A 12,005-nucleotide genomic window follows, 5' to 3' on the forward strand; every position below is an offset into this window, starting at 1 on the left:
ATCTTTTTTTAGGTTTCTGTAGTGGAAAAAAGTCGCTGTTAAAAGAAAAAAAAAAAATCTCCTTATTTTGATAGAATTATTCAATGTCAGGAGAAGGATTTAATCATGTTGAGTTTGAAAACAGAAAAGCTGCCATTATAGTCACATTAGGCATTTAAAAAACAGTAATTTATAATGGACAATGTGCCTTTTCACTGTTCCCTCTTGGTCTGAGCTTCCACAAAGAGCACGTTTAAAATGATTTTCCATTGTATATTCCTCATGTCGTGGAATCACCACCGCAACATTTCTGTGTCTACTGATTTCCTGGTTGGGGTAGGACAATGGCAGTTTCTCAATACCAAGTACGTGAAGTCTGGACTTGCGGACTTGGTAGCTCAGACTTGGCAAGTTCAACTCGGGAGTACAGACTCCCGGGGACGGGAGGACACAGGACGGTCATGGTGCGAAATGCATTCTGGGATACTTGGCTGTCCCAAGTCCACACAAGTCACCACCGATGCATCCTTGATAAAATGGGAAAGTCCACATCCGGGCATTTGGACTGAACTTGGCTTGATGCGGACTTTGAATTGGAACAGTACTTGGGCTGCGACTGATGACGTTTCACAAGTCCACAAGAACACAAGTACAGACAAGAACGCAGATTGAGAAAGGGCCAGTGTGTTCTGACACATGTGTTCTGTTCTGGCTAGCTTTGATTGTAAGTCCGAAACCATAGTATGTATCTGACTGTATGCAAAAAGTACCAGGGTGACATGCTACATCTGGTGGAATATCGTAGTAACACTGCACACTAAGCTGGCAAGCATATTCCACAATGCATTGTGAGGATGACATGAAGCATGTAGTACAAAGTATGCCATTCCAGACACAGGGAGAGGGTTCATCCTGAGGTGACCACAAGCCGTGTGTGCGTGTGTGTGTGTGTGTGTGTGTGTGTGTGGGTGTGTCTTGGCACACGGTCTCTGCCAGCCCAGGATGTGGCACAGTCTGCTCCAACATGTCATGGAGCACCCTCCATCTTAGTAGTGGATGGTGTGTGTGTGTGTGTGTGTGTGTGTGGTGGTTTGAAACCATTTGCATTTTTTTTTTTTAATAAACCAAGGTTGCCACCTAAATCAATGTTGCCACCAACATACACACACACACACACACACACACACACACACACACACACACACAGACACACACACACACACACACACACACACACAAACACACAGACACACACTTTACATGGCGGGGGGCTATGCAATCCCCTTCACCCCCCACACTCAGTCAAGCGCAGAAAAGACAACTGTCATGACCATCTCACATTCTGTCTCCCCTTCTCTTTTGTCCCTTAAAGGTTGACCTTTTAAGAGGTGGAATGAAATGGGAATCCTTACTAAAGTAAGAGTACTGATACTGCAGGGATGATTTACTCAGTTCCAGTAAATTATTAGTTTATGAAAGAAAAAAGAAAGAAAATAACTCTTTTTGAGGACGGTCATTTTGAGGTGAAATAGGCTATAGGCTATTCGTAAATAACAGACCATAATAACCAATAACCATAACTAATTTTAAAAATCATCTTAAACAATAAATAACAACATGCACATAGTACTTCTATATTCAATGCTTTCTTTTTTATTTTACATTGTAAATAAACAGGATTTTATAATGATTGTCTAGGTAATGTAAAATAGTTTGTGATATAAGTAGTTTGTAGTAAATAGTTAGTTATCAGGGTATGAAATGTACTTTTTGGTTCGCCAGCCAATATGGCCAAGAGATTTTAAAGTTACCAGCCACAAATATATTTATTAGTTAAAAATAAGAGCTATAACATATGATAATACACATTTCACATCAAAACATCTAATTTATTTGACTCTCTCTCTCTCATACACACACACACACACACACACACACACACACACACACACACACACAGTCTTGCATTGAACTTGGAATATTCAAATCATTAAATTATATTTTTAACTTCGTCAAAAACCAGCCATTCGTGACCTGATCTGCATTTTTCATTAAACGCTCTCTTCGGTCTCTTCTTCTCCTCCCCTCCATTTTCATTTCTATTTTCATCGTCTGTTTTCTTCCGTATATTTGAAATCAGTCTTTTTCATTTGGCTTACTAGCCACGGTTATTTAATTTGCTCAGGCAATTCAGTGGAGCCAGCCAATGGTGGTATTACACGTCATAACACAGAGTTCATGGGAATTGTAGTATCAAGGATATGATATTTGTGGCGTCATCTTGGATGGAAATGTAATATTTGAAAGGAATCACCCGCCGAGTTGACTGGTAACTTGACAGCATTCCCTGCTACAGCTCATTTTTACCTGCATTTGGCAGGTGTTCATTTCAAGCCCTGTGAGTTATCAACAGATTAATTACACACAGAGGCTCAGACTTAGTTATTGACTTAAAATACAGGTACTCCTCACTTCATGACCTACCTGTTTAACGACCGCTCGGACTTAAGACCAGCTCCCTGACCAGTCTGTAGTGTATGCTGCGTACAATACCGCGGTGTGCGCACCGGCCGCGGCATCTCAGCATCAAGCATCTTATCGCGCATCAACCTTTATATACTATAAACACTATATACACTGTATATACTATATATACTATATACATTGTATACACTATATATACTATATATACTATGTACACTATATACACTATATATACTATATATACTATTTACTTTATATACGATATACACTGTATACACTATATATACACAGTATACACAATATACTTTATATACTATATACACTGTACACACTATATACACTTGATGTACTATTAAAAAGTTACTTAAAGATGCAGTGGCAAACCGGCTCATTTAGGTCTCAATGTTGTTCAAGGGAGCAGTTTTGCTTGTAGTCCGTCTCCAGCCAATTTCACCTCTTGCTTGCCCTTGCATCCTTTCTCTGATCTATTCAGGTTGGAGCGTGCAGCTCATGATTGTAGTGTGCATAAGCAACACGCAGTGGTGGCCGTTGAGAAACTGAGCAGATTCTCACCAAAACTGTTCTACTAGTGAGTGTCAATAATGAAGAGTGAAAGTGAAGATAGTGACCAATCACAGGAGTATATTTGTATATAGATAGCTGACTTGCTCCATATGATTAGTTGACAGAAAACTGTAGTCGCTAAGTTGCAAAGATGCAGAACGAGGGTAAAGAAATGGCTTCATCTCACAGTGAGTAAGAATGCCATCTTGGAAAATCACAAGTTTTACCAAGCACTTTAATTTTTCCATTTTTGCATGAAAGCAGAGTGTCCATTTGCATTTTTCTTAACTCAAATGGTGCAAAAGGCGTCCTTTAATATATGCAAGAACAGAGTAAACAGTGACACTGTTATAAGAATTTTATATGTCTATGTTTTGCTGTACTTTTCACATGAACTTTTGTGTGATGTATGTGAACTCTGCTTTCCTTCTAAAGGCTAAGTAGATTTCATGTCTTATTGCTGTGCTTTTCACATGAACTTTCGTATGATGTATGTGGCTAAGGCTAAGTAGAGTTCTGTCTGAGAAAAGACAGAAACTGTCTTATCAGCATGACCTATGCGGAGGCGTTGCGACATTTCCATTTCCTCTGTGACATTCTGTTGTGTTGTTACACTCAAACTGCTCCTCTTGTACAAGATGAAATACTTTATTAAAGTGAAGTATTGGTCGCCGATTTCCACTTTAACGATTAGTCCGTCCACAAACAAAAGTTTATAGCTGATTAGCTTTAACAGACGCAGGGTTGGAAACGGTGGTGTCAGTGCGGCACATGTTCACATAGTGTTGAACAAAAAAGGGAATAATGAAAACTGTGACTGCAAAACTAAAATTAAAATGGAAAAGAAAAAGAAAACAAACACTGGCAAAAGCGCTCCATGGCTTAGCAGAGACAAATGATGATCCTCTTTGCGTATGGAAGGCGGATAACAGGCGATCTAAGCTTATAATCTTTCGACGATGCCGCAGCCAGATAGCAAAGTCAAACAAAGCAGAGTGCATGGAAACGAGTGCACAAATAAATAAATAAGGGTCAAATGGCTTGAGAAATCTCTGTAACAGAAAGGAAGCCAATCAGACACTTAGCGACCACAAAGTAACTGCTTAAGGTAGTTGACTAACATTCTGTGCAATGCTTATGGATACTGGCTGCATCCCCGTCAATGGATTAAGTCCGTAATAGCTTTTCATTTTTTATTTTTTTTTAACATGTGCTGTCAGCATGCTGGGCATACAACACAGAGTATTTGTATGCTATTGCATCTGTGTGTGTGTGTGTGTGTGTGTGTGTGTGTGTGTGTGTGTGTGTGTGTGTGTGTGTGTGTGTGTGTGTGTGTGTGTGTGTGTGTGTGTGTGTGTGTGTGTGTGTGTGTGTGTGTGTGTGTGTGTGTGTGTGTGTGTGTCCACCGGTACACCGGTGAGTGTACATGACTTATCCCCATTGGTACTGGTGTAGAAGGTCGGGATTATGTCGCGGCGCCTTCGCAGCAGCAGAAGCAAAAGGTCAACAGCCGCCCCCCACACCCCAACCCACACCCACAAGGCAAGGAGTCCACCAGGGGAACAGGCTGTACACCTATCTGGCCATTACAATGATGGCTACAGTGTGAATAACTGATGGAGTCATTTAGCTGCAGTCACTCAAATGCCACGGAGACTCCCTGTTATACTGTTGTGGTACTCAAAATATTTTCCCACGGTTGGCTGTTTCAGGGGCCAGTCTTTTATTATGTTAAGGTATGGGAACCCTGTTTCAGAGTCTTGGCGTTTCTTATATTTAGGCATGGGACAGAGTCAGAGTCCAGGAATTTTGTTGAGCAAAATTTGTTTCATCAGAGCAATTGATGAGAATCACCCATCCCCACACACACATGGAAGGGGAGCCTTTGTCATGGAAACGCTCCATCTGCTCCCGGCTTGTTATATCTTGCCGCTCTCTTCAATAAAATGATTTGTCTTCAACATCATCACCTGTGTCTCTGTGTCGGGCAGCACGGGAAAAGCCAGTTGGCGTGTGGCAGGGGACTGTGACAGCTTGATTTTCAGTCAGTGGTCAATATAGATGGTTGGCCACAAATATTTTTTGCGGCTCCGGGCAAACTTTAAAAAAGATTCTTCCAGTACTAAAGGTTGCCGACCCCTGCCCTAAGGGATGGAGAAACATACTGTGTGGTTAAATTCAGAAGAAGAACAACAAATAAAAGGTTTTCAAGAGCATGAAACAGAAAGTGGGGGATGTAAGTAAGCGAAACTCTGAGAAAAGATCGGAAGAGAATGAGAAAGAACAGCGAATGAGATCAGGGGATAAAAAAGGACTCAGTGAATGAGAAAAATAGAGACTTAAATAGAAGGGGAGGAATTCAAAATGTAGGAAAAGCGCAAGAGAGGTAAACGAGAGGAGCCCTCCGCCTCCACGGCGGCTGAAAAAAACACAGCTTTCTCTTTTATTCGCTGTTCTATTCTCTCTCTATCCGTCGTCCTGACACCGCCGCCATGCGAATAAGTACCTGAGCGGAGCCTCCGTGTCTGCCTAACGGGAGATGACAGGAAGCCTGATGCCTAATAATGTCTGCCATCTCAGGGAAGGGGATTAGACACCAGGACCAGGAAGTGAGGCAGGTCTTTGGAGGGTGAGAGAGACAGAGAGAGGGAGAGAGAGAGAGAGGGAGAGAGAGAGAGAGAGAGAGAGAGCGAGAGGGAGGGGAAGGACCTGTTTGTTCTGTGATTGTTCCAGGAATCCATGATGGCTTCATGAATTTGTGGTTTTAAATAAGGCACAACCTAAATTAATTCAAATGCACTTCATATATTGGGGGATAGACAGTCAAACCCAATGTAAAATATCTAACAATTAAGTAAGGCTGGTAAATTATTTATGATGCTCAATCGTCATCAAACAGCTCAATCAGGAACTACAAAATGCGTTTCAAACAATTGCGACTGAGAAATACTCGAAAGCATGTGTCAAACTCAAGGCTCGTGGGCCGCTTCCTGGCACTAGATTGCAGTGTTTCCATATCAGCGTTTAACTCAAGCGGTTTTCTAACAAGTGATGGAGTTGAAAAAGATCTACAAATAATCCCAAAATGTCCAACAAGAGAAAATTTGATGCAGAGGGAAAGCAGTTTAAAGCGAATACATGTTCGTGCTTCAAGGAGAAAAAAACGGTATGTCTTCTGTGTTACAAGGCAGTGTCGGTGATGAAGGAATACAATTTACGCTGGCATTTTGACACCAAACACCGAGCCAAGTATGCTCAATTTAGCCTCCAAGAAAACTTCAAATTGTCCATGAATTAAAAGGCAGACTGCAATCGCAGCAGTGAAATGATGAAACGATGCAGCAGTGAAAGCTAGCTTTATTGTGGCTGAAGAAATCGCTTCCAAGTGCTTTTCAGAGGGTGCATTTTTGAAGCGGTGCACACTAAAGGTATGTGAGCAGGTGTGCCCCGACCAGACTTTTAAAAATGTCAGTTTGTCGGGAAACACCATCGCAGACCGAGTTAAGGAACTAGCAGGCACTCTGAGAACGCAACTGGCTGAAGAGATACGCAGTTACCTGGCTATTTCATGAACTGTTGATGAAAGCAAAGACAACACGGATACAGCACATTCATCGATTTTTAGAGGAGAGGCGTGAAGGCAGACTTCACTGTCAGTGAGGAGCTCTTGGATGTAGCTGCCTTGGGACGACGACGGGGAGGGACATTTTTGACGTGGTGGAAAGGTCCGTAAGTAAAACTAAATGACCCTGGGAAAAGTTGGTGGGGCTAACTACCAATAGCGCACCTGCAATGTGTGCATCACCTCATCAACTTCACCCAGAACTTGACTGATATAGTTGTGAAATATACAACCCTTATTGTAATTTTGAGTTAATTACATATACTACTTTGTATGTGTAGCAATGTATTCAGTGTGTTTACAGGTGTATGTGTTCATGCAGCCAAATGTTTACTGTCATCAAAACCATCTCTCATTAGTTGGATGCATGCCCTCTGCAAGGCTGTCTGTGGCCATTTGCTTTTGTAAAATGCCACATCTGTCACACTTGTTCTTATTTTTATATTTATGCATGGAAAATATTTGTACACCTGAATAAATAATAATCAAATGCAGAGACAGTATTTTAACAATATGTTAAGGAGTAGTTACATTTATACAGTCTTACAGTTACAACCGGCCCTTTGAGGGCAACCATAATGCTGATGTGGCCCTAGGGTGAAAATGAGTTTCCCCCCCCTGCAGAGTCTAAAGAGTCTAACTCCTAGAAAGGAGTCAGGCATCTGTAAAGAGACTGAGACCATCTACTTCTACTATAGTACTACTGTATTGTAGAGTTTTAGCCCAGAACACCTAAGGCAAGACCAAAGTCTTTCATATCCAAGACCTTAACGAGAGTCAAATCCAAAACTTACACATGAACTCAGGGTCAAACTTGTCAAATTGAAGACCATGACGCAATTGTACTAGTCAAAAGTTGACTTCCTTCCTTCAAAATGTAGACTGCAGATAGTCTGTACTTAACCTTCTACAACTACAACCCTGATGCTGTATTGGCACCATCAATCTCTCAATGTGGGTCTTTCTTTTATCTTTAAATCCCTCTCTCAGGCCAGATTTCAGCGTGACCTTGATCTATAAAGCATGCTATGTCAAATGGGCATCAAATCCGGCTTGAGCACCGGGGCCCTCCTGGGAACACAGGAACAGCATTTCATTTAGGGGCTTTCTTCTTTTTATTATCTGAACAGTCCCAAATTGTTTTTTTTTTTTATGGCTTGTATTACTTTAGTCCAAGTGGGGAACATCAGACATGGGGAATCAAATGTTCCTAATACGTTTAATCTCACAATAATAGAAAAAACCTGGAAAGCAGCATTACAAAATAGCCTCAAAATGCCAAAAAGGTACCTCAAAGTAGTTGACTGCATGTGCCGAGTCATATTCTACTTCCTCAAAATGCCAAAAAAGGTACCTCAAAGTAGTTGACTGCATGTGCCGAGTCAGATTCTACTTTTCTAGAAAATTAATCTACCATACGTTCATTGATCTATTGATGAATGTTTTGAGAGCTATACTTTGTCAAGTAGTCCCACCGAGACCAAGACCTCTTTTTTTAACCGAGACCTGAGAACAAAGTGTATACATCAAAATTACAAACACACATTTCCGTGACATGCTACAGAATCACAGTTCAAGCAAGTGTTTGTTAACAAAGTTCCACCGTGGAAGGGATTTTGAGAAGACAACTTGAAAACATTTATGAACACTTTCTTTTACATGCCAAGCATCAGCACACAGCTCCATATTTGCAGGTCACCTTGCACCGCGATTTCTACAAGGACCTTGAGGTTGGACTCACCATGCTTGCAGCTCTCCTTATCCCCAGCAGCACAGTGGAGGAACAAGCTTCCCACTACTGACAGGACAGGATAATCTGGAGCAAAATTTGACGAGAATGGAACACCCATCTCTAACATGTTCCATAACAACTCCTCCTATGCTGATCTTGCCACCTCATTAGGATCTTCTACCTTTCCATAATCGGAGTGTTTCCTCTGAGCCCGCCCCTTGCGCTAATTGAAGCATTTTCTGAAAATGACTGTGATGTACACTTGGTTTGACTCCTACTCACATATGTAATATTGTGCTTCACTCCGGATCAAAGAACTAGTTCAATTACGTAATGGAGATGAGGGAATGCTGGGACCACTTCCAGCACCCGCAGGTCAGAATCCAGGTTTTCCTCTCAAGAAAACGGTGGACTGCTTCCTGCAGATAGGGGGTAAGCTCCCTGGTTCTATAGTGAAGAAGTACCTCTGGGTCTTGTTCATGAATGATGTTGGCGGACAAAAGAAGATTGATTGGTGCAGCTTCTGCACTTGTGAGGGCATTGTTTGCATCTTTTGTGGAAAAGCAAAATAACCCCTTGTGGTGTGTAGCTGGGAGGGTTTGAGCGGCCACACCTGACGCTTGTTGGTGTGGCTTATGAGCAGCAGGTTAAAACCCCATCCAAACACGCACTCAGGATAAGAAAGAGCCCCGTCATGACATGTTCCATCTGCTCCTGACTAATTCCACCTAGCCTCATCTCTACAATAAATGATGTCTACAACCCATCAGTCGTTGCTGCAGCTGCTTTTCCTCCAGTCTTCCGCTGGACCCCTAGATGCTGCCAGTCGGGAGAGGGTTGGTGCTGGGGCCGCTCGTTGACCCTCTGGTGGCTCCAGGGCATCTTCGGACAGCCCCTCTGTGTCCCTTTCCCGTGCCGGAGTCCCTGTTCAGGTGCCACTATGGCAGTTCCGTCCACCACACGCCAGCCAAGTGGCTTTTCCAGGGCCCTTCGGCACAGACACAGATGACGATGGGTTGTAGCCACCAGTTTAGTGTAGAGAGGAGGCTAGGTCGAATTAGCCAGGAGCACGTCATGACAGGGCTGCTCTCCTGAGTGTGTGTGGATGGGGTTTTAACCTGCTGCTCGTTAGCCCAGGTGTGGCTGCTCAAACCCTCCCAGCCACACACCACACCCCTTAAAGGTACCTCTCAGTTTGAAGGTAATTCCAATTTCTACTTTTGGACCAAAAGAATGGGATCATGGGTACAATTGCTGAAATAGGATTTCTCTGTAGGGTTGCCGGCTTCACACAAAGAATGAGGAGCTCAACAATCTGGGAGACAAATGGAGCAGAGCTGCTCCGATTGAGAGAAGCCAGTTGAGAAGTTGTATGCCAAAGGCCTAAAATAAAACAGCCAGTACTGACAATGAAAAAGTACCTTTCAGAAGTCTGGTTACAGGCATGATGTGTGTGTGTGTGTGTGTGTGTCTGTGGGTGTGTGTGTGTGTGTGTGTGTGTGTGTTGGGTGTGTGAGGTTGTTTCCTACATCTACATCTGGCTATTGGTAGCTAACATTGCTTCACACTAGTGGAAATTAACGGAAAGTTCATGTTGGGGCTGGACTTCAATATGTGATTTTGTGAACCTATTTGGTGAATTTCATATTCTATTTAACACATGATTTAGGCAGCATTCTGTTGTCACCAATTGGATTCATTTCCCCGTATTTATTCATATTTTACATGCCAGCCTGCCATGCCATAGACAAAATTTGTGGGGAAATTGAGTGCAGAAGTGGGGAGGCCAATCATTGGAAGCAAGTTACATTTTCAAGGGTTGACGATCCTGGATTTAATTTAACACAGCTACAGTCCTGTTCAAGTCTTTAATCAAAAATGTAAAAAAAAAAAAAAAACATCTTTGGAACACCCCCTATCACTAGCATAACAGGGTACGTCAGTGAAAACTTATCCTCAGTCAGTGCTACGTGGGTTTTGGATCATGTTTGGGGCAAAAAAAACCATCCATTCCAGAAGTGATCTCAAGACTCAAGACTCAAGATTCCTGTGCACAAGAAAAATGCCTCGGAAGAGTACGCACGCCCACGAAGGTACAAACACACACACACAAAACCCTCTCTTTACTACCCCCCCACCCCACACACACACACACACACACGCACGCACGCACGCACGCACGCACGCACGCACGCACGCACACACACACACACACACACACACACACACATACACACACACACACACACATACACACACACACACACCCTACCCCAGCCTTCTCCTTGAATTAAGGTTGTCTTAATTACTTGCTTAATCCCAGCACCCTCGGTGAGGAATAGGAAATATGCCAAACACAGTACGCAAACATATCAAGAGCAGCGCACGGGCAAATGAACCACACTCAAAAAAAAAAGTAATAAAAAGACACAACAGTATCACACCACACGGCTCGCATAAACACTCACAGAGCAAGCGACGCTTTTCATAGAGGCGGAAAATGAGAGATTGTGAAAAAGCTGTACCTTTGCTTTTAGCTAGAAGAGCACAGGGTTGGATGGACGGGAGGAGAGAGGAGAAGCGAACACGTCCACAGCAGACAATAAAGCCAAGGGAGGGAGAGAGGGGGGCAAGAAGAGAAGTAAGAAGTCAGTCCAATAAACACAAAGCAAATTTCAATGTATATTCATACATCACATGAATTTAAAAAAAACTGACACTCGGTCGCAACGTGCAATGCAACTGCGATCAAACCCACAGAGTTGCAATAGCATCATTGCACACATTATATATATATATATATATATATATATATATATATATATATATATACATATACTGTATATATAAACATGCCAGTAGCCCGAGGAGATTGGCTGGGTCAGTAAATGGGTCCCCAAAATGACGAATGGTCTGACTCAAACTGAGGCTGCTGTGATTGTAGACAGCCACTTCTAACCTTGCTTATGTAGATAAAAAAATAGAATGATGGGTAGCTGATGCTTTATAAGGCCTACTGTCTAATACTGTCTACTAATGTATACTACTTTATCTAGTGTACAAATATCCATCATACTGTACTGTATATCCCTAGCTGAGTAATTTTAGTCAATAGAATATCTTGACATCTGGTAACAAGTCATATCAATTCCTGCAAATTTCAGTCCAGTTCTTGGATCAATTTTCCACCTAAACCTAGGTCACAGTGAAACTAGAAATAAAATATTTATTTTTAGTTTATTTTCTGATTAATAAAGTGATATTTTTTGCATATTTTTTAAAGTAAACCGTAAAAATCAAGTGAGAAACTACTTCCTGCACCCTTATCTGAAGTGGGTTAACAATGTTTTGATAGTGTGCCAAGGGCCTTAAATAATAAATCCTGCACTCACAATGAAAAGGTTCACTTTGGATTGCAAAAAGACTCACCAGGTTGGTTACAGGCATGACATAGAGGATATATATATACAGTATATCCATGTTTCATAACACAACTTTTGATCCTTAACCTTAACCGTGAGGTAGGTATTTGTACACAAAAGCATACATTTTGCATTTACTTCCCCTCGCATATCCCACAGAGAACCACACAAAATGACAGGCAACCCACACAAAATGTTGAAG

General features: G+C 42.1%; 1 protein-coding gene across 3 annotated transcripts in view; it reads right to left on the minus strand.

The window, feature by feature from the left end:
- The window catches only part of nrxn3a (neurexin 3a), a gene marked incomplete at both ends in the record, with an annotated part of 408,293 nt that overhangs the window by 381,473 nt on the left and 14,815 nt on the right, over nucleotides 1-12,005 (minus strand). Inside the window, one exon of one of the 3 annotated variants that reach the window (XM_080012224.1) lies at nucleotides 10,850-10,918. The exons of the other annotated variants lie outside the window; for them this stretch is intronic. Coding sequence (XP_079868350.1) covers nucleotides 10,850-10,918 — 69 coding nt within the window. The remainder of the gene's footprint in view (nucleotides 1-10,849; nucleotides 10,919-12,005) is intronic. 3 annotated transcript variants of the gene reach the window in all.

Source organism: Zeus faber (genome assembly GCF_960531495.2).
Source record: "Zeus faber genome assembly, chromosome: 13".
Lineage (NCBI taxonomy): Eukaryota > Metazoa > Chordata > Actinopteri > Zeiformes > Zeidae > Zeus > Zeus faber.